Below are 27,971 nucleotides of genomic sequence, written 5' to 3'. Positions count from 1 at the left end.
AAGTCATTATCTTCATTATAACCCTCTTGTTATGAACCTTGAAAATTGTAAACATCTCATTTATTTATTGCATTGGTCTACATAAGTGTTCTTATCTCACGAACCATTTACAAACATACACTTCGCTGTTTTCAAGGCATCAGAATTTAAACAGGAAATCATTCTTTAAGAAGAGGGTTACGTAATATTAAACATGACTTGTCCATTTTTTTTCTTTTTTAACAGAGCAACTATTTGTATTGAACGTCGTCTGTAGTCATCGTTGAGATGGATCGTTGGAAGGGTCGAGTGGCTTTGGTTACAGGTGCTAGTTCCGGTATAGGAGCTGCAACAGTCAGAGAATTAGTTAAGCATGGACTCAAGGTTGTTGGTTGTGCAAGAAGACTTGACAGAGTTCAGGTAAAATTTAGTTATTTCTATTTTACAAGTAATATGTGCGAGGTATTAGTTCATTAGGTCAAAAGGAAGAATACTTAATAACAATAATACGTGTATAGAGAAGTAGTGTCATCATTAGGAACAAACAAGCAACAATATATACAGGGTGACCGCGTGACTATGTTACAAAATTTAAGGGATGATTCCTGACACGGAAACAAGAAAAAAAGTTCAAATAAACTTTTGTCCAACGTACATAATTTCGGAGCTACAAGGTGCCGAAAGCGTGGGAAAATGACATTCAAAGCTCTATAGCTCGACTATGGTGAATGATAGAGCTAATGCGGCATGGTCACGTCAAAGACACCGAAGCTGCTGTATTCAAAAATGCTTAGATCGAGATCGTGCAATTCGTGCACAAGGGATTCCCCAAAGGAGCGTAGGGATTCCCGGATAATCTGTCAAGAAAGATGGGTCGAAAAGGATACGGATGAATAGCTGTCCCAACTGCTAGCAATAATGCGTCTGTACTAAGTCGATATCTCGCATAAGCACAAAATGGCGAACAGTTTTATACGTGCCATGTGTGGTTGCATAACGCGCACTAAATAAGAATGGGAAACGAAAGAAAATGTGAATAATTTGGTACAAATGGTAAATACATGATACATATGGTCATGAAACGTACTAAAATGTTGTAAAAGGATCACACTATTAAAGTCTTTCTTCCATGTATTGTTGTCATTGAAAACAAATAAACAAAATTGAGCGAAACAACCATAATGCAAAAGAGGTTGTTTCCTAAAAACAAAAGTCACAAGAATGGAAATAATGTCTTCAATCAACATTTTACAGCAGGATTGAATGCATCCAAGAACATCATCAATTACCTGTAAACGAGACAAATCTCCCAATTATCCTACAACAGGTGATGGACATGACGTCCCTCTACTTCAACACAGGCGTGTTACAGCGTCGCAGTAAGTTCTGACGCATCTGCTGTAATAACCCAGGAGCTGTTCTTATAGTATCACAGGCAGCGAGTATTCGTGCTAATGGTTCTTCTGCGTTGTCTATAGGCGTTTCATAGACAAGTGTTTTGACATGACCCCACAAGAAAAAATCAAGTGGAGGCAAATCTGAGGAACGTGCAGGTCAATTACAAGGACCGCCTCTTCCAATCCATCTGTCACGAAACGTTTGATTCAAGTATTCTCGAGCACTAGCTGAAAAGTGGGATGGGGCGCCATCATGTTGAAACCACATCCGTTGACGAACACCGAGAGGGACATCCTCTAATAACTCTGGGAGTATGTCTCGCAGGAATCTCGTATACACTGGTGCAGTTAATCGTGGTGGTAGTAAATATGGACCTATTATCTGATTACTGATAATACCCGCCCACATATTTATGGCGAATCGGTCTTGGTGGCCCCTTTTCACAATTGCATAAGGATTTTCGTCTGCCCATACATGACTATTGTGACTATTAAATATCCCGTCTTTCGTAAAACAAGCTTCGTCGGTGAAAAGCACGTAGGAAGCAAACTGCGGATCAATTACAGAGCGTTGGAGAAACCACTCACAAAACCGAACGCGAGGTTGAAAGTCAGTTGAACGTAAGGCCTGAACCCTCTGCGGATGATAGGGGTGTAACTGTTGCTCGTGTACTACTTTCCAAACAGTATCTTGTGCTACTCCCCTTTCACGTGCTACTTTCCGGGTACTTACTGTTGGGTCTTGGGCGAAACGATCAAGCACTTGTTCTTCAAAGTTCGGAGTCCTCGTGGTTCTTCGTCTTCCTTGGTCGTAGTGTTGAGGTTGTAAATTCCCCGTGTTTCGTAAGCGTTGAAAAAGTCTGGCAAACATAGTATGGGTTGGATGTCTTCTTTGTGAATACTTCAGTCGATATAACCTATCAGCTTCTCGACTGTTGCCATTTGCTTGACCGTATACAAATATCATGTCCGCAAGTTCTGCTATCGAATACTCCATTTGATCTCACATTCGAACAAGCAAAGCACAAACTGCACTAAGGAACTCGTACGCTACGAACAAACCACATGAAGAATGACCTTCCACCTTCCACAACGCCTTCTAGTAGGGTTGTCTTATACTTTCCTTACCTTCGATTGTTTTCTACGACAGAAGGAAGAACAAATGCTTGTGATCGAACCTGCAAACTGTGGCGTACTTCAGGTGATAACACCGTCTGTGAAAACAAAATATCTTCTAAACGATAACAATATTACATGTTAAGCATTCTAGACATCTCGGAATCAGTCCTGCAAAACATCGGAAGCAGCGACTAAAACAAACGTCCTGATAAATTGTTTTTCCTTGTTCTTTTTCAATGTTCGGGTAACGCACATTACGGCTAATGATAAGAAACGGATATTTTACTGTTGTTCTCTGGCAGTGGTCACATTAACATGGGATGACGGAAATATCCCCCTCTCGTAAAAAGTATCCTCGGCTCGTATCATCAAATAAAATAAGATTTCTGCCTGAAAGAAAGCATCCATATCCCCCGGTTTTTCTCTTTAGTTTTACTTGCTTTCAATGACAAAACTACATGGAAGAAAACAATGTTAGTGTGATGTTTGTACAGCATTTTAGTACGTTTCATGACTATTACCTTTTATTAAAAGCGTCTGTACAATGATAGGACAGCGTAATATCATGTATTTGCCATTTGTATCAAAATATTCACATTTTCCTTTCATGTTTCCCACTCTTATTTAGTGCGCGTTATGCAACCACACATGGCACGTATAAAACTGTTCGCCATTTTGTGCTTATGCGAGATATCGACTTAGTACAGACGCATTATTGCTAGCAGTTGGGACAGCTATTCATCCGTATCCTTTTCGACCCATCTTTCTTGACAGATTATCCGGGAATCCCTACGCTCCTTTGGGGAATCCCTTGTGCACGAATTGCACGATCTCGATCTAAGCATTTTTGAATACAGCAGCTTCGGTGTCTTTGACGTGACCATGCCGCATTAGCTCTATCATTCACCATAGTCGAGCTATAGTGCTTTGAATGTCATTTTCCCACGCTTTCGGCACCTTGTAGCTCCGAAATTATGTACGTCGGACAAAAGTTTATTTGAACTTTTTTTCTTGTTTCCGTGTCAGGAATCATCCCTTAAATTTTGTAACATAGTCACGCGGTCACCCTGTATCTACAATCTGATAGTTGATAGTGTTCTTTGCTTGTGTATGTGCAGTCAGTATGTTAACTGGATATTTTCACAGGGAGATATGAATATCACTAATCGTAAACACTGCTCACAAATATTTCAGAATATATGCCACGTATTGCAGCAACATACGAAAGCTAGTACAGACAACAGCAAAAGTATCTCCCCCTAAAAACTTTAACTCCATTAGTTCAGTTTTGCTAGTATCACAAACGCCTGGACAGTTGCACACCAACTTACGTCATACATTTCAACTGGGAGACGACAGTCGGTAAATCGATGGAGCACTGAAACAGGCATTTGTTGTGCAGTTGATGCACGGAAAATGTCTCCAATTTAAGTTTAATCTCCGTTGTTTGGAACGTGCTATCCTATGAGTGCCATACATCAATGGCGTTATAAATCTTTTTGTGTAATGTATTATTTAATTATATACTGCATGTAATAAAAACACTGATTATATACATATATATATATATATATATATATATATATATATATATATATATATATATATATATATATATATATATATATATATATATATATATATATATGACTGGAAAATGATTGAAATTAACTGAAAATATTACATCTGGAAAAATTGAAGAAAATAAATTTGTCTTCATGCATGGACCTATTCCAATTCCCAGTCAATCTCATCATTCGAACAGCTCTTCAGTTCTCTATATAAGATCTTGCATATCATACTGAGTATGGATTGAAATTGAAATTGAAGCGTGTTGAAAATTTCGAACATGCAAGAACTCGAACCTGGGCCACCTGGCTAGGAATCCAATGCAGTAATCATTTGCCTATGTCGATAACTTACTTGATGCTATACAAAAACTGTTAGCTAGTTGAAATCCTTTTATGTAAGACTAGTCCAGGTATTACAGCATGTACTAAGAAATAAATGATCTTGAGCTGAGCTACTCAGTATTCCCTTCTTTAACTCAATAACAAGTTAAGTAAACCTCTCTGAACGAGGGAGACGTGTCAAAACGTTCCTAGGCTGAAGTTTAAATTCTAGTCACGCAGCCTATGAAGAAGAAAAGATGGAAGACGTTATTTTGCAATTCCTTAAACTATATCAAGACGTGCTAGAATATTAGTTATTTCCAGCGATTGCACGCATGCAATATATACGTATATTAATCAACTCGTCTTGGCGAAGGAAAGCAAACTGTACCGGAAATTTTTTCTTCTGGTTAATGATGGGCAAATTCACGGGAAAAATTTCTGGGAATATTCCCGGAAAGATTCCCCAAAATGGAAATATTCCGGCAATTTATATACAAACAAAAAAGATTGCATTCTATTACTATATTATGATTTCAGAATTAAATTTCGTTTTTTTATCACAGTATATTTATTATTGTTGTCTTCAGAGGATTCTTCAAAATGCATATGCTGAACGGTATCACGTTTTTTATTATATTCAGGGAGTATGCATAAATGTTTATTTACTTATAATACCTTTCATACGAGTAAATATGTTGGAAAAAAACATTTGGTATAGGAAGTCCACATACTTTTACACCGGTAAACAGTTTAAATTCATATGTAAGTGGATTTTCTAAACTTGACCCTACTATCAATATTATAAATATATTAAATTTTAAATGTTAGAAACAAATTAGGTTGGGTAACTGCCAGAAAACACTTGTCTCACCATTTTTCAACATTTGTGCAAACATATTTATGTCCATAATATTTGCAAGATATTGACTTATTTTTAGAATTTTGCACGTAACATTGCCACACACGACCTTTCTTTCTACCCATTTCCCGAAATTTCATGTGTTAATTCACATATGTAAGAGAAGTCCGAGTACCTATTCAAAAATTCGAGTCAGAGACAGTAGACAGACCGACATCTATTAGATACCAACGGTGGTTCGAAGTGTATTGATAGTATTTCATTTCTATTTACAGAATTTTTACATTACTTTACAAACTGGTTCCTTTTAATCATTTGTAAATTAATACTTTGCTACTTTTTTGTGCAAATGAAAATTGAACTTAAAATATATAATTAATTAGTTATATAAAGTACAGTCAGCGAATTTTAATTTTCTAACATCCAAATTACGTAAAGCCTAGAAGTAAATTATAATAAATTAAAATAATGTAATTACTCACATGGTTCTTAAAATTTGGAAAATAAAGTAAAGAAATGGAAATAAATTCCCTTCCGGAATTTATATGCCAAGGGAAAACCGGAATATTCCCATTTTTATTTCCCTTCCTGCTGGGAATATTCCCATTGCCCATCACTACTTCTGATACACGGTACCTAGTACAGTTACCGGGGTGCGGTGTTTCCAGGTTTATAAACTCGTGTGGACGGAAGAAAAAGATCGGAACTGGATTCGGTCACATCTGGTCAACCACTTCCGGTATAGGTTATCTTTTACAGTTTTCGATGGTGAGGTTGGGTGGGAGTGAGGTATATTTCCTAATTGGATGAGGTTGAAAAGATTATCGTAAAAGTATAGATACGTGCATGTTCACTGAAAAATACTTCACTTTCTCGTACCTCCGAGTTTTTCATGACGGAATTTCTTCGTTTCATGAATAGTAAACATTGCAACACTGAAGAAAGAAAGCCCATATGTTTGCGAGATAGTCCATATACTATGGCGATATTGACAAGATTTTCATCGCTTACCAGATGTGGTTCACCGGAACTAACCAATTCCGGTACCGATCGCTTTTCTTTGTTAAGATGAGTTAAATGATATGAATGTTGCATTTGTGCAATCGTAAGAAACACCTCAACCCCGGAAACTATTAGATACTGTGTACCGGAAATAGTTGGTCGGAACCGACTAATTCCGGTACGAACGCTTTTCTTCGTCAAGACGAGTTCATTGATATATATGTTGCATGTAAGCAATCGTTGGGAATGTCCCATTCTCAGAAAATGGGTGTTAGGTACCGTGAACCGGAAGCAGTTGGCTGAAAGTGACCAATTCCGGTACCGACCTCCTTCCTTCGTCCAAGAAAGTTGATTAATAATATATTTTGCGTATTTGGAATAGATGGAAATACCCCACCCCCAAACCGCATTTGGTATCATGTACTGAAAGTAGTTCGCTAGGAGTGACCAATTCTAATACCGTAAACTGGATATACTTTGGCCCATTTTTTTTTCATTTTCAAAATTCCCATTCTAATATCTCCTAAGATTAGGGGGGGGGGTTTGTTCGTGGACTGTATTATTTTGAACACAAGAGTTCGTTGTACAATATACTATTTATTATATTGTAAACACACAACTAAATACACTAATTGCTATGCATAAGCAACTACACACTATGCAGTCACACACGCCACGTTGACATTTATAAAGAACTATAAATTCTCCAGTGTTGCCAAATACAAAACAAAAGAATAATGAAATGCGGCCGAACATACCGCCCACCTTGAAATATCATTTCAACACTACATATAATTCTACACATTACTCTACAATACACATTCTACATATTATTTATTCTTCATTAAATGGAAGAGGAGAAATTTTTACAATTGGTCGTTTGAAGACACCTTTGCTAGTTTTAACAGTAACAGTTCTAACAATATTATCTACACCAGGATGAACAGCAACTACTCTTGCTAAATTCCAATGCTGAGGAGATGTCTTATCTTCCTTCACTAATACTAAATCATTGACTTTGATATTAGCATGTTTACACCACCATTTTGGCCTTTGTTGCAGCCGAGACAAATATTCTGTTTGCCAACGGTTCCAAAAATGTTGGACCAATCTTTGAGTTAATTGCCAGCGTGACAAATGATTGATTTTTAATTCACACAAATTTGGTTCAGGTATTGCTACTAATGCATCATGAATTAAAAAATGACCAGGAGTTAATACCTGATAGTCATTAGGATCAGAAGATAGAGCAGTTAATGGTCTAGAATTTAAACAGGCTTCAATCTGACACAAAACTGTATACATTTCTTCAAATGTGAGTATAGTGTTACCAACTACACGTCTCAAGTGGTACTTGACAGACTTTACACCAGCTTCCCATATGCCTCCAAAGTGAGGTGAGGATGGTGGATTAAAATGCCAATTTATAGATTGCATACTGAGGTAATTACATACAGACTCTTTTGAATCACCATTCGTTACAAGTTTCAGTAAGGATTTTAATTCTTTGTTTGCACCTATGAAATTTGAACCACAATCACTGTAAATATCAGTAGGTTTTCCCCTTCTAGCTATAAAACGTTTCAAAGCTGCAATAAATGACTCTGTTGAAGCATCACTTACCAATTCTAAATGGATTGCTTTGACACTGAAACAAATGAAGAGTGCTACATAACCTTTGAACAATTTTGAATTTCGACTTTTCATATTTTTTAACATTAGTGGACCAGCATAATCTAAACCGCAATGCAAAAATGGACGAGTTGGTGTTACTCTACCAACAGGAAGTTGACCCATTAATTGGGAGGCTGTTACACTTGACTGCTTGTGACATATTACACAACTTTTTACAATTTTCCTTACAAAGTCACGACCACCAATAATCCAAAACTTTTGTTGCAAAACCGATAAAAGTAACTGTGAACCTGCATGAAGATGCTTTATATGTTCAGATTTTACAAGAAGTTCTGTAATTCTAGCATATTTTGGAAGTAAGATAGGATATTTGAAATCATATGTTACATTAGCATTTTGCAAGCGACCTCCAACTCTCATGACATCATTTTCATCAAGAAATGGATTTAAACACAATAGTTTGCTATTATAAGGCAAAGGTTTTTTCATACGTAAGTATTTTATCTCAAGTGGATATTCAGATTCTTGAGCTTGTTTTATCCAATGTATTAATGCATTTGACAACTCCTTTGTAGTTAATGGTCCACTACATCTTAACTCCTGTTTACTTTTACTATTCCTAATAAATCTTTTACACCAAGCAGTAACACGAACTAACCTAGATAATGATGAAAATTTATCTACTATTGTACAGTCAACCTTAATGTGCATGTTAACAGTTGAAGACTTTTGCTCACATTGAACAGAATCTAGATTTTTGCAATTAATATTTACAATAGGTAATTCTGATTCCATCAACCACTTTGGCCCATTCCACCATAGTGAATAAGACTCTAATTGTGACGGATTCAAACCACGAGAACTACAATCAGCTGGGTTGTCTTTGCTCGATGTGTGCGCCCATTTAATAAAAATTGATTGTTGGATCTCAGATACTCGGTTAGCCACAAATGTTTTCCATTTACTCGGACATGAAAAAAGCCATGCTAACACAATAGTAGAATCTGTGTAACAGACAACCTGTTCAAACTTGATTAACATTGCCTTAATGACCGTATTGACTAATCTACATAACAATACTGCAGCACACAATTCTAACCTAGGTATTGATATTTGCTTTATAGGGGCAACTTTGGTCTTTGCAGCAATCAGGTATACTTGCACATTTCCAAATGTATCTATACAACGTACATATGCTACTGCAGCATACGCCTTTTCACTAGCATCTGAGAACCCAATTAGATCATATTTCACAATATTTTCAGAAGAAATACACCTTTTGATCTTAATCTGTCTCAACAATGGCAATTCTTGACAATATACTTCCCACGAGCGAGCAATATCATTCGGAAGTACGTCATCCCATTCAATTTTTAATTTCCATAATGATTGTAGCAACAATTTTGCAACAATGGATACTGGAGATAACCAACCAAGCGGATCATACAATTTTGCAATATCAGCTAGTAACATTCGTTTTGTCATTATTGACTTATAAGTGGGAACAACAATAGAAAATGAAAATGAATCACTTGATGGATTCCACTGTATACCTAAAGCTTTTACATTCTCATCTTCATTAAAACAAATTAACGACTGAGTTTCTCTTAAGTGAGAAGGTATACTATTTAGCACATTCATGTCGTTAGTAGACCATTTTCTTAATTCGAAACCACCTTTGTGTAATAATGCTGTTAATTCTGAGTACAATACCATTGCCTCACTACTATCAGCTGCACCTGAAACTAAATTGTCAACAAAGAAATCATTCATGACTAATTCTGCAGCTCTGGGATAACAATAACCTTCATCTACAGCTAACTGTTGCAAACACTTTACAGCCAGATATGGAGCCGAACTGGTTCCATAAGTAACAGTTAACAATCTAAAATCACTAATAGGTTGGTCAACTGTTTCTCTCCATACTATTCTCAGGTAATCAGAATCAGTTTCATCTACCTTAACTTGTCTGTACATTTTTGCTATGTCAGCACACAATGCAATTGGATGAGTTCTGAACCTTAATATTAATGGGATAATATCATCTTGTAATTTTGGACCTACCATTAAGTTGTCATTGAGAGATACTCCACTGCTAGTTTTAGCACTACCATCAAATACAACTCGCAATTTAGTGGTAGAACTACTTTCATTTAAGACACAATGATGCGGCAGATAATAAGATTCAGATACAAGCTTATCAAGTTCTACATCAGGAACTTTTTCCATGTGACCTAAGACTAAGTACTCCTTCATGAAATCACAATATTGTTTACATAAATCAGGATCTTTCTGTAACTTACGTTCCATCTGGCATAATCGCTTTACTGCTGTGTCCCGTGATACACCTAGAGGCTCAACATTTTCTCTAAAAGGCAATTTTACAATGTATTTACCATCAACATCACGTTTGTAAGTTTCAGCAAAATACTGCTCACATTTTTGCTCTTCAACGGATAAATGTTGTACAGTTGGCAACTCCTCTACTTCCCAGAATCTTTGCAATGTTTTATTGAGATCAACAGAAACAAAATATGACTGAACACTTGATGTGTTATTCGTTAAGTTAATCTGACCACACAATACCCAACCTAACACCGTTTCAATGGCAGACGGAGCTCCATTCGTACCTACATGTCTCCCACTGAGCAACAATAATGGGAAAACATCAGCACCTAACAACACATCAATAGGGCCGCTTTTATTAAACTGTGGATCTGCTAAGTTTACTTGTTTCACAATTTCCCAATTACCTATATTTTGAATAGTTACTCTGGGTAAGTTACTTGTGATTCTTGGGACTACTATTGCTTTAGTATGAATATTATTATTACTGTACAATGACTGAAAACACAAATCAACTATTGCATGAGAATTTCCAACGTTAGAACCAGTAACACCTGATATGCTCATGTTTATTTTCTCTTTGTTTATGCGTAATTTCTGGACGCAGCGTTCAGTTACAAACGATAATTCACTACCACAGTCGATAAGTGCACGAAATTGTATCAACTTATTTGCATTATCTTTGATATTTATAACAGCGGTGGACAACAACACCTGAGGAATTAGTTTTTGATTTATAGAATGAGAACAATTTACTTGATCTACTTTATCCTTCTTTTCAAAATGCAATAAAGTATGATGTTTTTTGTTGCAAGTGTGGCAACCCTGCTTCACACTACACTTATTCACGGAACAATTTAAGGTCAAACAATTGAAACAAAGCGAATTCTTTTTCACAAAACTATGCCTATCATTCACTGACATATTTATGAACTTTTGACATTTATATAGCTTGTGGTTATTTTTACACATGATACATGACACAATTGGACTTGAATGATGCACTAACGTGTTGCTCTTTTTGTTTGTTTTTAAAGCAGACGTGTCTGCCGGTGACCTTGCACTCACTGCAGCTAAGGCTTTGGCACGTTGTAAAATGAACTCTTTCAGCTGGTCGAAAGTTGGTTGTTCGTTTTTCTTCAATGAAAGCTCCCATTGTTTTCTGGTGTTCTTATCTAGCTTCTCACCCACATGGTAAATTAAAATCACATCCCAATGTTCCACTGGAAGGCCCAAGGATTTAAGTTCACACACACACTGAACACTATTGTCAACCAATCTTCGTAACTCACCTGATGACTCATTCTTCACAGCTGTTTGAGTAATCAACTTGCTCAAAATATGATTTGCTAGCTCCCTCACGTCTTCATATCTTGATTTAAGTAACTCCCATGCTACTTTATAGTTATCATCAGATATGGAAATAGACTGCAACAATACAGCAGGTTCTCCTGATACAGCTGTCTTCAAATACTGCAACTTTTGAGCATTTCCTAACCGATTGTTATTATGAACAGCAGCAACAAATAAGTCACGAAACGATAGCCAATCTTGCACTCTACCACAAAATGTAGGGAGTTCTAAGTCTGGCAACTTCACATCTGTGCACTGTTTATTAGATGTATTTACCTGTTCAGTATTAGGTGACTGCATATTGTACAAAATTTCTAAGATAGAGTCCAACTTATTTTGCACTTCATTAAATTCTCCGTCATATTTTGCAAACTCACTTTCACCACCCACAGAAATGAACTTTGTAATGAGCCCTGTGCAATCGCCATGTAATTGCGTAGCACGTTCAGTGTACAGCTTCATACTGAAGTTAGGCTTGTCTTTATTCTCGTTCACTTTATGTATTAACCTTGTCACTTCACGTTTAAGTACAGTTTTCTTACCTATGAGTTCTTCCATTGTTATAATTCTGCACCACTTTGACAATGCACTACAAAATGAAGATACTGCGCCACAAGTTCGCAAACCACGCACATGCACAACTGGAACAAAATCCGGTCGGTAAGGACCACTTTAATGTTCGTGGACTGTATTATTTTGAACACAAGAGTTCGTTGTACAATATACTATTTATTATATTGTAAACACACAACTAAATACACTAATTGCTATGCATAAGCAACTACACACTATGCAGTCACACACGCCACGTTGACACTTATAAAGAACTATAAATTCTCCAGTGTTGCCAAATACAAAACAAAAGAATAATGAAATGCGGCCGAACAGGTTTATTTAATGACATTTCGCCTTGTTAAAATGCAATCCTTTGGCTTTCTTTTGAAAGCAGTAAATACTCAGTGTAGTCAAGAATTATCATTATAGTTCCAATTTTTTGATACCATGCAAGCACATTGGTGAAATTATCAATGTTTTTACTCAATTTCAATTAAACAAGAAATATCGTTCAATGAAGATATTTGTATTCTACTTGGGTGAATACGAAACATCTATAAAAGAACGCTACAAATTTGTGAATACGTAACTTACAAAACCAATATTACAAACCCAGAGGTGAAATCACCTTGTTCAATTTAGAGACAAACAAATATCATATTTCCATGACATAATTGCCCTACAGAAAGACATAAACTATCTTGTAGAGTGGTGTGAAATATGGCAATTGAAACTTAACAGTAAGAAATGTGACGCTATTACAATTACTCTGAAAAAGTCTCCTGTTCCCTCCAAATACCCTATTAACGATTCCCCTATAACACATTCTGCCAGTCATAATGATCTTGGTGTCATCTTTGATTCGAAACTCTCGTTCTCTGACCATATCTCCTCAATAGTTAAGAAATCAATGCGTATGCTGGGGCTTCTTTACCGATTCACTGAACTACGTACTGTGGCATCATTAACAATATTCTATAAAACTCTAATAGCACCCAAGATCGAATACTGCTCTCCCATATGGGCCATGGCCGCACCTACACATCTCTCTAGACTTGAGTCTGTTCTCAATTTCTTTATTGCAATAGTACGTTTTCGTGTTCCCGCACTTCGAATATTGAGGAGATTTTGCGATATCTTAATATCCAGACGCCGGAAGTACGCAGAAATAACTCTGATTTGAAGTTTCTTCATAAGATTCTAAATGGGAACCTAAGATCAGAAACCCTAATTCAACAACTATCCTTACATGTCCCTTCCCGCAAAACCCGGAATACCCACTTATTCCATCTTGCACGCCCTAGGTTGACAATTATACAGAGGTCTCTTTTTCACCGAGTACCCGACTATTATAATAATCTAACAAGTAAGATGGACATTTTTTTCGAGATACCCGGTGTTTGAAAGAGCAATAAAACGCGTGCTGGCTAAATAATATTACTTGTGCACTCTTTGTTAATACTATTGATGTTATTGTTGTTGTTTATTTTTTAAAATTCTTTTTCTTTTTTTTCTTTTTTTACCCCGCTTGTTGACATTTCCCTGTGTAAAATGGCACAATTATACTGTATCTAGGAATTTGTTCAATAAATAAATAAATAAATAAGTATATCAGTCAATGAAAATCTCTCTAAGTGAGTTAATACTTAACATCCAAATATAAGACCATAAAACACCATATTCTTCATTGCGGTAGAGTACTTTACCAGTACTATAATTCTCAGTTTTAGGAAGAAAATTCTTGCAATTCACGCACTGTATAATGTCTTCGTTCAGATTTTTTTTTTTTTTTTTTTTTTTTTGTAAATCAATGAGTCTTAATCTAGAAAGCATAATTTTTGAGAAAGGATTTAATCTGTTTGTTTAATTTTTATCCGTACTGTGTGTTTATTTATGTTGTTGCCTATGATGTATTCTCATATTATAAAAAGACATAATTTTACTCATATGTGTGAAGTACCGAAACAATATTATTATTATTATTATTATTATTATTATTATTATTATTATTATTATTATTATTATTATTATTATTATTATTATTATTATTATTATTATTATAGGCTATTGCCAATGAGTTGAAGGGACAACCTGGTGAATTATTCCCATTGAAATGCGACGTATCAAAGGAAGAAGATATACTTTCCGTCTTCAAATGGGTAAAGGAGATGTTTGCAGGAGTGGATATTTGTATCAACAACGCAGGTGTGGTCGATGTGAAGGATTCACTCGTAGGTACGTATAAGAAATCATCTACAATAAAAGGAATCCACATAATATTTTATATAAAATAATTTCCCTTTGAATGAGCTTCTTCATGTTTATATATATATATATATATATATATATATATATATATATATATATATATATATATATCACTGGGGCTCTCGAAATGTTGACACTTTAAGAAGCGAAGAGAGTTTGACATGCTTGATCGAAATTCGAGAAAATAATAACCTGTCTTCTGGGAACGTAGAGAGACTGAAAATTAGAATAAATGATTCTGTAGGAACCAGTTAAGCTTACTTCTGATTTTGATTATACTCTAGTTTAGCATCCCTTCAGCAGCGAGACTATATGAGGCATGAATCTACACCTATTAAATCCATCCATTGAGTTGCAGCAATAGTGCCTTTAAATGAGCCGCTAACAAAATCTTCGAAACAGTTTTCCCTGCTGATACTGTGGTTAGTGCGTATGCCTTGATTCACGTGGTCTCGGGTTCCGTTCTCATTGGGAGCGCTAAAAATTTGAAAGCACTTCGATGGTTCCAATTGTACCTTAATTCAAAGCTCCAAGTCTTATATAGTCTCGTTGCTGAAAGGGAATGCTAAACTTCAAAGAAATTTTCGAAACATTCATTTTACATAGCGAATTCAAAATATTGCCAGAATCTCTTACAGGATTCTTTTTATAAGGGGGCGGAAAAGAGACTGACACATACATTAAGTCGCGATTACCGACGGACACTTGTAGAAAGCTGAATGGTTGTCGTTGAGTGGTCACCTGAAGTCACCATACTGAATGTATTCTCAATTTGCTATGTATTTATTTCATAGGAAGATTTTGTACGCGCTCATGTGTAAGATCATAGGTATGCACATGTAAAAAAGCTTCATATAAAATAAATACATATAATAAATTGATGGATTCGAGTCATTTTTTAAAATTTTTTAAAATGAAAATATTATTTGTGTCTGTGTGATAACGCGTATAGTTTGAAGTGAAATTTGTGTTCAACAAATGTGCTTTCTGGTAATTCTGTCTTGGAGCTATAATTCTTCAGATGCTTACAACCATCCCTGAGACAGAGGTCAGTACTTTTGCATATTTGCTTTTTTCGTCTCGGATACCTAATTTTTCACGGTACGATTCGCTACTGATTATAAGAGGTTTATTTTTTTATGTATATTTAAATATAACTTGACGAATCTGACTTTTTTTTAGGTGGAAAGACGGAGAAATGGAGAAATATGTTAAATGTAAACGTTTTGGCTCCCAGCATATGCTCCAGAGAAGCCATTAAATCTATGAAAGAGAAAAACGTGGACGATGGACATATTATTAACATCAGTAGGTAAGCAATACAACATTGTTGTTTCGAAAGGTAATATGACAGAGTAGGTTTGTAAATCTCAAGGTAAAAATACAACAGAAACTACAGGGTGCGGCACGTAAAACCGGCTCGTAAAGTGAACACATAAAATGAAATGTAATGTATTGAATATGATTAACTACAACACATAAATGAAATGTAATGTATTGAATATGACTACTCACCTTCACAGCAGCCTTCACAGCAGGTGCTGAAAGTGTCCTCCGCCTACTTCAACACACATGTGAGCACGATTGAGGAGATTCATATATATCCTTGTCAGTTCCTGTGTTGTAATGCTATTGGTGACATCCTGGATCCTGGTCTTGAGTTCTTCAATTGTGTGTGGATTTGTTTCGTATACTCTTCCCTTTAACAGTCCCCATAAGTAAAAGTCACACATGGACAAGTCTGGTGACCGAGGAGGCCACAAGCCTTTGCTGATTGTCATCTCTGGTGTAAACATCTCATGCACAAGGGACAATGATGCAGCTGATGTGTGGCATGTTGCACTGTCTTGCTGAAAGTAACATAGGGGAACGTGGGGCATAATGGGGAAGCTAAGATATTTCCCTTTCTAAATTGGTAACCAATATCTCAATTGCAGTAATTTTTCTTCTGTAGACACGTTGGACATTTATTTCAACCAGCAAATCCTTTCAAAAATATTGTTTTGGACCTTTTTGCTTAGCTTATTCCAAAAATGGCTCTTTTCCCCATTATGCCCCCTACGTGGGGCATAATTGAACATTGGATTTCAGTCAACCCCATTATGCCCCTACCCCATACTGCCCCGTACACTATTACATCTATAATATCCAGCTCTAATATAGACTTATCATAAAACAACAATATATGATTACTATTATACAACACAACTTGAATTTTATGAAATATTTATTAGACCCAATAATCAAATATAACAAAAGATGAGTACTCTTTTTTTTAAAAAAAAATAATGTTGATAATTACTTCAAAAGGTACATTCTGAATTAGGCATTATTAAGAAAAAGAAAAAATGTGATCATTGGGAATTGTACTACAAAGTTTATGCAGATTACATCGAATTATTGTAAGTTAAATCTTAATATTTCCTGACATCAAATCAGCATAACCAAATTTTGAAAATTCAGCATGAAGAACTTAAACAAAACTGCGCAAATGCAATCCCAGCATTAACAAGAAATGTTTCGAGCTGGATAGTAAACTACACAATCGATACTCTTACGGGGCATAATGGGGTAATGGGGCAATATGGGGTGATTGCAATACCGTTTTGCCCCACCCCGTTTTGCCCCAGATGAGTTGTAGTGTTAAATCAACGAGTATCTCTGTTATAACTTACAGTCCGTAAACCTCAAAAACACACAACAAACACAGAAGAAATATTCTTTCAACATATCAATAGTTTAAAAGTGTGTAATAAATAACTTGCCTTACCTTGACAGAAGTAAAATCCCAATCGTTATATGCCATAGCACGAAAACAAAGAACTGACACACAGCACTGTTCCTTTTCAACTGATAAGAACGCTGCTCAAGCGCAACAGCCCTTCGTCCTTGAGAATCTTATTTAGGTATTTATCGCTAGATTGCAGTTAACTACAGTTCAAAAAATACCGATACCCCGTTATGCCCCCTACCCCGTTATGCCCCACGTTCCCCTAACTGACGCTCCTCTTCGGTCAAGTGTGTATAAAACTCCTCCAGGATTCCCATATACACGCCACTGTTCACTGTCGTCTCAAAGAATATGGGCCCAATAACGCGTGTGGCGGAAATGGCACATTAAACACCAATCTTCTCATCATGCAAGGGTACCTGGTGGATTGCGTGTGGATTTTCTGTCGACCAATACCGGTTGTTTTGGGAATTTACGTACCCAGACAGGTGGAACCACGCCTCGTCACTCATGATGGGCATTAGTGGATCCAAGAAACCACTGGCAACATTGCTCAACAGCCATGAACAGAAATGCACCCTCTTCTGCAGGTCAGGCTCCTTCAGTTCTTGCACAACACTTATCCGGTACGGTTTTAACTTCAGTCCCCTTAAAACACGTCTGCAACTTCTCTCACTCGCATGAACCTGTTGACTCAATCTCCTGGTTGACTTTCGAGGACTTCTTGTCATTATCTCCTCCACCTGCATCTTTAATTCAGGTGTGCAGACAGATGGTCGTCTGTTCCTGGGAGCATTTTGAACCGATCCTATACGCCGCCATTTTTCAATCAATTCCTGAATGGTGCTTTTTGCTGGCACAGAACGTCCTGGAAATTTCTCCCGAAACAAATTCTTTGTTTTCACAAAAGATCCAGTGAGAATGAACCCTTCAACAATGGCAACACGCTCGGGTATCGAATACGACATTATCACACACTGACACTCACCCGGCTTAACACAACGAGGCCTTTTTCTCAACTGGTTTCGACAAGTTTCACTGGCTGCGGCTGCACGTGACTGCTGCAGGTCACGTAAGTCGACCCGACCTCGACACGCCATCTCTTGGTAGGAAGGTAGATTATTTAAGTGTTGCCAAAAACACAATATACCAGATTATTACGATGGGCCGGCTTTACGTGCCACACCCTGTACTTATTATATTTATTTGAGTAGAAATTAGTTTTATACCTAAATCTATATGGCCAAAACAGACGAAAAATTTAGTCCATGTTATATACACAAAAGTAAAAGAGGAGTCCAAAATTATGAATCCCTTACATGCCAACAAATGACAATTTTTTTCGGCTTAAAAGTTGTTGGCAGTGATGAATTGTTTGAAGATTGCATTCTAATAACAACAGACGGCGCTTGATACCAGTCCTTTTTATGCTCTGTGATCCCCTTCACTATTACTCTTTGCTGATATTAGTATTGTAGATCGTCACCAACTTTAACACTGATCACCTTTGATATACTTACGTCAACTGAAAGCGCAACCATAATTCGATCTCCTTGATACTCAGGGTGATTTTCGATTCTACGTAATCATAGCCTGGCTGCTTCAACACACGCTCTGCATATACTTTAGATTAGTGGTTCTCAAAGTAGGGTCCGCGAAGCCTAAAATTTTAAATGTGATGTAATAAAACGGAACTCACAGCTGTTATGCAAGAAGTATTGTTAAGATTAAGAAACTGCACCTGTGGGGAGTACGAGTGCAAGACAATAACTATCATTTCCAGTGTTCAAGGATTTCATTGATTTTTCAGGTGAAAAACTCTGCTGAAATGCACAAAACACTTGTGGGACAGTTGAAAGCATTAGCTGCAAGTTTTCGAGAATATTTCCTTGTCCCACGACCTGGAAATGGTTGGATTGAAAATCCTTTCACTAATATGGAAATCCATGACATATAAGGTATGAATCTCTCTAACATAGAACAAGAACACTCTCTAACATGGAGGAAGAGAACTTCTTTGTATCGTCGACCCTGGTGAACTTCAAATATAGGAAGAATCTTGGTTCCGAAAGAAAAGGTCGCTGTCAGTTGTTTAGATCTTGTTTCACCTGCATCTTCTGGCAGTACTTCCTCCTTGCCAATCATTAGTGACCGAAAAGAATCAGTGCGATCTCCTAGGGGGAACGACAGTATGAAATTTCGAAGAATTAATAGTAATTAATTACACAACCTTACGGAGTTAAAATATTATGACCCTTTTCTAATTGATTTGTTGGCTAAATACTACTAAAAATTTAACTTATCCAGCTTGACTCTGGAAATACTACTTAAATAATTAATACTGTTCTGACCAGAGTATATACTTATTTATTAAAATTAACAAAGTAACAGTTTCAATAACTTAACGTTATCTTCATCACGTGTTAACTAGGAGAAATATCTTCATAACATTAAATTATTATTGTGATATTTGATACTTAATATGAAACTGTTAGGTCATAGAAACCTGTGGTATACAAAAGAACTGGAAGGGATTTCAAGGAACAAGACACATTAAAGACGATACATAATGCAATCGTTAAATTGAAAGTTGAATACGCTGCCGAAATCTGGAACTCTGCAAGCAAAAAATATAGCCACAAAATAGTAATGATAGGATCAAAATTCGCAAAGTACTTAGTTTGAAAGGAAACAGGCATATACAGTATACTGAATTTGAAACATACCAATCTTTGATTAAAGAACTGAATTGTCTAGCTTGACAACAGAATTAAAGTTCAGTTATTCTGCTTTCTATAAAAAATTAAAAACAACAAAATCAAGTGTTGCAATTACTTAAACTTCTGAAATTTAAAGTTCCCAACGTCAAAAGACATCCAAAACCTGGCTTATTTTAGAAGATTAAAAATCAATATAATGAAAAACTTACCTATTTGAAGCATGTGTAACCGTTACAACAAACTTTGTATGGTTGATCCAAGTATTGATATACACAGAATGCCCTTCACTAAATTTAAGCAAGCAGTAAATTCTCTAAGTGACAGAATTAGTGATTAACCAATCATTAAAATTATCACTTGTGTGCTTATCCTTCTGTTACATGTTTATCTGTTGTTATGAATATTGTAAATGAGTAATTTTACCTGTAGTATTCTCTATAAATAAATAAATATATAAATATTTTAATTTTAATAAATAAGTATGTACTATGCTCAACAAAGGATAAATTATTTAACTACACATTTATTCTAAATACAAGCATTTTGTAATAAAAAGTTCTGTCATTAAATTAGATTTTTGTTGTAATAATCCTCAAAATCAGCAAAATTGGTTTAAAAAAATCAAAAAGCGTTACTTGTACAGCGGGAGGGGGTTCATCTTTCGTTACGAGATGAAACAAGCGGAAGAGGGGGTAAAAATTCGTAAAAAAAACGTAATATGTGAACATACTTGTAGTATAAGGAATGTTTATATATATAATTTAGTAGTGTTTAGTTTGTAATTGACAGGAATATGCTTCGACAAATGTAGATCAACGACTTGATCTCGAGCAATTTTTAAGGAGTTTTATAGTGGCGGCTTTAGTGGGTAGGTCGGGTAGGCACGAGCCTGCCCAAAAATTTTGGTAAACGCTAAAAGACACAATAAAGAGTAAATATATTTTCCACTATTTATTTTAATTGTAGATAATTATTCAACAAATAGCATAAACCACTACTGTAAAAGTAATTTCCTACTGTCATTAACCAGTCAAATGTGTATATGTATCCATAAGCGAGGGAGCGGGCCTACCCAAAATTAAAATCCTAAAGCCGACTCTGGAGTTTTATTTACCAAAGCTCTTTATATATTTATGCTGTTTGTCCATGAGTGTGAGTGTGTCCGTCCGTCCGGGAGACAAAAATCTCAAGAACTACTTGATGGTTCACTATCAATATAAGGCAGGATATAAAGGGATAAAAGTCAGGAATCGAATACGCTGAAGGCGGTGATCAATCCGCTGAAAGTGGTACAAATGATTTTCAATTTTTGCGTTGATTTCTATAGAGAGAAAACAATAATAGATAGCGAGAAGAAGTTTTCTACAAACAATTATGCATCCCAAAACATGCTTCATCTTCACTCCAATCTCTATTTAAATAACCGAAAGTGGTAGAAGTCTAATTAATATTTACTGAGAAAAAGTCACACCATACAAACCAAACTCCTTCACGTGATGTACATGAGACACTGATACTTGTTTCAAACCCAAGAGAAAATGAACAAAAAACAAAGATACCAAAATTAGTCACAGGTAGTTGAACTATTATACTGTAAATAAAAAACTTAATGTTTAATAATTTTAACATGAAATTTCTTTTTTGTCCTAATTACAGTATAGCAGGACACTATGTATTCCCATTTGCAGCTGGCCACTTTTATACAGGAACAAAGCATGCTCTTCAGGCTCTTACAGAAGGATTGCGGCAAGAACTTGCAGCTATGGGAAGTCATATTAGAGTCACAGTAAGTAATTGAAGTTGCAATCGCAATCACAGTTCAACATAGATCAGTATAAATAAACAAAATGATATTTAAATACTTGCAGTACATGAAACTTTGTGTATTTTCATGAGATTTTACATATCTTCGTACTTCAGTCAACAACAGAAATGCGATGGAATGTATACGAGGGTATGCGGTATATACCCACGTAATATTTTTGTAGTTAAAATTCGACTCACGTTACATCGGGATTGTAATGGACTCACGTAGTAAAAATCGCACATAGTCGCGTTAAATCGGGATTGTAATTTAGGATTCAAGGATGGATATACGTTATAGTTTTGAAAGCGATCAAGCTTATACCTACTAAAAATTTTAGTAATACATAACTGGAAACAGTAAACATGAAGCTCGATGGTTAATTTGAGTTTATGATCTCTTTCCAGCGCCGAAGCTGAACCTATTGTTTATAATGTTATTCGATCCATTCGTTTGTTTCGTATCCAAGGCGTGAGGGCACTCGGCATTAAGAACGATTGAATCCGTGCCAGTTTGTGTCTAATAGGCCTATGACTTATATTCTTTGACCAATCAATGGTACGTAGATGAGGCTTTTTTACTGCAAGTCCTCCATGGCGCTGCTTTCAAACAAGATAATGTACCACCACACGTACGAAACGTTCTATGTTTTCTTGATCGCTAGGTTCATTCGGTCTTTCTCTTCAATGGAGCCTGCTATAGTTGCACAGTAGTGTCATTTCTTTGCTACAGTTAATGACCTTTGGCACTTTCGTAGAAACATGAATGTTATACCCCAGAATGATAATCAAGGTCGCACCTCTTTCTCACCTCTGAATTTTCAGCTAGGGTCTCGGCAAGCTGTCGCACACCGCAATAGTGATGGTGATGGCCAGAGCCGGATTTAGGGGGGTTGCAAAGGTGCACGTGCACCCCCCTTCGTTGTAAATATACACTATCTAAAATGAGAAGCTAGCAGTGGAAATAGCAACACATTATGAAACTTTCTGCCATCATGTTTCCGTTTGGGGCTTAAAAGAAAGCAGAGCTTTGCAGAGTTGATTTACTTGAAGCAAAAGGATTCACCAAGCAAAACAATGTAACATTTTTAAAGTAGGAAAGAAAACAGAAGGCTGGAGCAGAGGAGAAAATTTTTGTCCTCCATTCCACTTGCGACCATCTTTACCCAACCCCCACCCCGTTCTATGTTATCAGCGTTGTTAGGAGTAAAGAATATTGTCACATGTCACTTTGAAGTGTTTCAGTATGATTGGTTATTTTGATTGTTATTGGTGCATCCTCCTCAGACAATCCTGGATCCGGCCCTGGTGATGGCTAATTCCAGAACTATTCGTTCCAAAAGAACAAATCCTTCATTGGAAGGAATTATCGAATCTCTGAAAGGGAAAGAATTTACTTTAATGGAATTAAAGGACAGATTCACTCAACGTTAATTTAAACAATCCCCCCACATCTTCCGAATTTAACCAAAATAGTATAAGTAAAACTGGCATTTGAGCACAAAGTAGTTGTCTCAATCATTAGTGTATCCTTTGTGAACATTTGTAAACAACAGGAAGTGTGAGATATTGGAGTATCTAGTTTACATGCCAGCCGCCCACAACACCAATGGCGTTAAATTGTTGTTACATCGTTTGTGTACGAAATGGAGTGTGTAATTTTTGCGTATCTCTATTCAGGCAGCAGCTTCCCCAAATCTACTGATTGGTACCAAAATTGTTTCGATTAGTTTCTCTGCTCTTGGGTCTAGCCTTAAAATATGCCGCATTTGCTCTCGCCAAATTGGAAAAGAATTGAAATATCATGTCATTTTTCAGAGTTTCATAGAGAGACACTGCTGTAACTTATGTTTCATTATGACAAATCTTGAAGTATGTCCCCTATTCCTCTTTGTATACGTCAATAGGTAAGTTTATACTTTTGGGTTTTTAATTGTAGGCTAAAGAGCTATGGATATTGTAAGTGTCTCCAACCGTGTCAGTCCTTCCAAAAGCCTAAAATCCAACCGAGACCTATCGCGGACAATCGGAAGCCGGCGCCCAAAAGAGATACGCCAAAATATCTCACTCCCTTTTATACACAAACGAGATTTTTCGTTGCATAAACGTGCACCAACGATGTACTAACGATTGAGATCATTTTCGCATGATCAGGGTTGGTGTGTGCAATATAAAAGTTCTAAAAGTATTGTAAGTATATAGAGAAGAAAAATGTCGTGTAGATGTACAGATATATTAATGTTATTGCTTCAAGGCTCTGTTATAAAACAATTAAGAGAACAAGCCAGTAAATACAAAAACGACAGAGGGAAATGAAAATTGTTGATATTTGATTGTGAGGATTATTGGAATTGTTGCCGTGATCACTGCAATGCACCTGAGCTGGAGACTCAACACAAATGAGCTCTAGGAGCGATTTATACTTTGAATAATAATAATAAAAAGCATCACAGTAACATGAAAGAAATGGACATTTGCATAACAAAACATGCCTGTAATAAAGTATGTGACCTCCCCGAACCGCTACAACTGCTGTGCATATGTTTGGCGTGGATTAGATTAGGTTGTCGATACTAGCCTGTGAGACATATCTCCACCCTTCCAGTAGGGACATTTCCAATGTTGCAGAGTCGCAGGCGGTACTGGTATAACAGCAATATTTTTGTCGAGTGTGTCCCACAAGCGTTCAATGGAACTTGGTTTGGAGAAGACGCTGGTTCGATATCCTTTGCGTGCAGCATCATATTTGCATGCTTGTTGAAGTCTTGCACTATTGTCCATAATAATGAAACAATTGCCAATTGCAGCAGGCATAGAAATAACGTGAGATCTGAGGCTGCTAAAGTACTGTTCCGTATAATCTGCAGTGATGTGCGTCATCCGGTACTGATTCCTGTCTACACTATCTTTCCACCACCTCTATATTGCGAATATCTCCTTCACATATGGATAATTTCGAGATCAACGTTCCCTCTAGATAAGAATGCTTTGATCGCCTGATTGTGAGCTGAATAGTAGTCCGCTCTACGTGCCTCATTCATGATGTTCAACATACCAATTTCTATTTCTACACTGTTGGGTTACCAAAGGGACACACACCATCAACTTCGCTTATAAAGACCTCCTTTCCCCAGCCAATTATTCGTGGTTTGGGTTGACACTCTGGTCCTGTGTCCACTACAAGCCCACGTTGGAAATCGGTTGAACTTCGCTACCTCTTTCTGCGAGTCGGTATAACCTGACCAGGATAGCTGTGCGGTTTTGGGAGGATGGCGCTGCTTTTGTGTTTACATCAGTTTCTTGGCAAGCGCGGTGGGACAGGGGAGCGGAGAGTTTCACTTTGCAGTGTATCCAACGGTTTTTTAAAGTTGCAGTTTAGATGTTATGCATAGTCTAATCTCTTTACGCTTAATAAAAAACGTCGCAACTTATGTATGTATTGTAGTGAACCATTCCTGAAGTAATGCAGATGTATTGTGAATAGTAATTTATGAATGGAAATTACCAATTTAAGAACAACATAGCACAGTTGAAATTCAGTGAGCTTCTACCGTGTATTAAGCAGATTGTATAAAAAATGATTACGTTTTATTCGATTTCATTATAAAACAGTAGCAGCCTGTAAAACGCAGGAATGACAATGTCAGTGACTAAAAGATTAATTTTGGGTTAATAGCGTAGAGTTTTGCACAATATCTTGTAACTGTAAGTTTAAATCAAGCTAAGGTTAAGGCTCATGATGCTGCTGTTTAAGTGTATGTTTATCGATTGACAAATAAATTATTTTTTCGAGTTTTAGCCAGGGAGGAATCTCGAAACGTTTCCTCTCGAGAACTGTGAAAGTCCTTTCCGCTGGTCTATTGGCCAGCGCATGTGCTTTTATTGTATGTGGTTCTGGGTTTGATTCCCACTGAGAGAACAGAATTTAATTTTACAATCCTTTCCTTTCATTAATCAACTGTCTCCTCTAGCATAAACAACATAGCTAATCATGGGACGCTAAAATAAAGAAATTTCATTTTTTTTGTTCGAGAAATGTGAACCCTTAGAGGGAAAAGGAGGTGAAGAAATTTTTCTTTCATTTTTTAAAGATTTATTGAATTGGATAGCTTGCCTTTAGGGATTGATTTGCACAATTTGGTTCAGTGCACCCTTCTTTTAGGATCATTATAGAAATCCAACCCTTTGGTAGAGTTCGAATAAAAGTATTGATAAAACATCAGCGTATGGGTAGTGTAAGAGTAAGTATCATTGCTTCAGCACACAATAAATTTTATTTATGAGGAAAGAAATTACCTCTGGACTAACTCTGTATTTCTCTCAGGTTTTAGATATCAGGTTACAAAGAATTAAATCTACTAACTGTTTTCACACACAATATAATTTTGAAACTTTGGAGCCTAGTGTTATATTTGTTTTATGGTGATACGTTATTCTGTTGAACATCTTAAAGGTATTTGTCGATTGACTTCAGAGGACTGAGTTTAGCCCGTAAACACAAGTTGCCTATAGTTCAAACATATCAGATGTACGGTCTTGTTTAATAAAACCTGCTCCTCCCTGTCCTCTATCTTAAAAGTCCTATTTTGTTATTCACATATGAAATTCAAAGGCAAAGTCAATCGTCTTTATTCAGTTGTATTTTTATTTCAAGTGTAAGTATTAAAATGCGCTACGCATGGTTGCAAGAGATTGGGTGGCTTTTTAAAAAAAATACTGAACTGACATATCTAACATTGGCACTCATCTTCTTTATAAATTGATGTAAGGAACGGCCGATTGATTTCCAGCCAATTACTTCATCACCGGTATCTTTGAGCAATGAGATAACAATGGAAGATAAACCTCGTTCTTTTCAAACTTGACACTTTGAAAAACTTATGAAAGTGGTTTTGTTATTCAAATACATATTCGCTCTGATCAATTTCAGAAGTAACATTAATCTTAGAATAACGTAATGGCTGTAAGAGTTACTCTGAAAATGTATTTTGTATGTTTTCTTTTTTACTTAATTCAGAGATTTTGTCTGAATTTTACTGGAGTTATAAGGAACCTTCAATTATCAGGCACCCCATTTTAATCGCTCCCCCTCCGCCGTCAATTCAACACTTCTAACTGTCTCCCCAGGGGTCCTGGGTCCACCCCTGATTGAGATTATACATAAAAATAACTTTGTCTAATCCCTGTCATTATTTAGCATGGTTTAGTATTTTTTAAAAAACGATATTTCTGCCACATTTTGAAAACTTTATTTGAAAGTTTTCAAAATGTGGCAGAAATATTTTTTTTTAATTATAGGAGTGTGGCGGTGAAAGATTATCAGTTCTCTCTCTCACCAAACTTTTGAAGTACATCCGAATATGATGTCAATGCAAAAAAATTTTCTTACTCAAGACCCCGATCGCTCCGCCCCTGACTTGAGCATATGCGTGAAGTGGTTTATTACGAACAAGACAGAAAGAACTGTGATAGATTGATTACAAGTAGTCCGGTTAGAAACACTGCTGCTTGCATTTTAGTTCCAAAATCGGCCGCCCGCACTCGTTCGCTGGTTGTGTTATAATAACAAGTAACGGTCGGCTCTTGCTGATGTTGTCCTTGCACCATACGTATTGTTTTTGTCTTTTGAAAGCGTTTCTAGAGTCTGTAAACGACACTGCGAGTTACACCGAAAGGTTCAGCTACTGCATGTTGTGTTCCTCATCCTGCTTATGGCTCTTCATGCTACATGCTACATATAAAAAACAACGACGTTAATTTGTACTTTATTTAAAAAATGTATTATAATGAATACATATATACTTTCTTTGGGTTTTCCCTGATAAATAAATGTAAATATGAGTATATTTTTACCAATAGATACATATAGCTAAATTTTGTTGTATTCCCATTGTTCCTATTCAATACTATAAATACACCACAGCAGCCCATCTCCACTCACTGGCCGTTAAAGCCATATTACTAGCATTCCCAAACGACAAGATGATTTGAAGTCTTGTTGCAAGTTGCGCCTCGTGTAGCGCGACGTCACTCCTGCGCTTGTTTGTGCGGACGACTCACCATAGAAGCGTTGTGATGATAAAAATAAGAACCTCAGAACTAAATACATCGGAAATTTCAAAGTTCCTCTATCGTTTTTGAGTGTTGTGATTCCTTCGCAAACCATTTTGGCCAGTGCATGTAAGACATCAATTTAGCCAGCCATCTGGATGGTTTTACTTGCTTTTGTTAATGAAATTTAGTATCACTTTCCAGCGCCGAAGCTATACGGGAGATAGACCTACAGTTTAAGGCGGAATCGTAACAACT

General features: G+C 36.4%; 1 protein-coding gene across 1 annotated transcript in view; it reads left to right on the top strand.

Annotated features, from left to right (window-relative positions):
• The first annotated feature begins 226 nt into the window (after positions 1-226).
• The window catches only part of LOC145683446 (dehydrogenase/reductase SDR family member 11-like), a 40,603-nt gene continuing 12,858 nt past the window's right edge, over positions 227-27,971 (top strand). Inside the window, exons 1-4 of the mRNA XM_081754785.1 lie at positions 227-399; positions 14,204-14,375; positions 15,591-15,720; positions 21,516-21,645. Coding sequence (XP_081610911.1) covers positions 268-399; positions 14,204-14,375; positions 15,591-15,720; positions 21,516-21,645 — 564 coding nt within the window. The 5' untranslated portion in view covers positions 227-267. The remainder of the gene's footprint in view (positions 400-14,203; positions 14,376-15,590; positions 15,721-21,515; positions 21,646-27,971) is intronic.

The sequence above is a fragment of the Thermobia domestica genome, chromosome 4 (assembly GCF_964235325.1).
Source record: "Thermobia domestica chromosome 4, izTheDome1.hap1.1, whole genome shotgun sequence".
Lineage (NCBI taxonomy): Eukaryota > Metazoa > Arthropoda > Insecta > Zygentoma > Lepismatidae > Thermobia > Thermobia domestica.
Note: the sequence above shows the minus strand (reverse complement) of the source record. Positions and strands in the feature narration are given on the sequence as shown.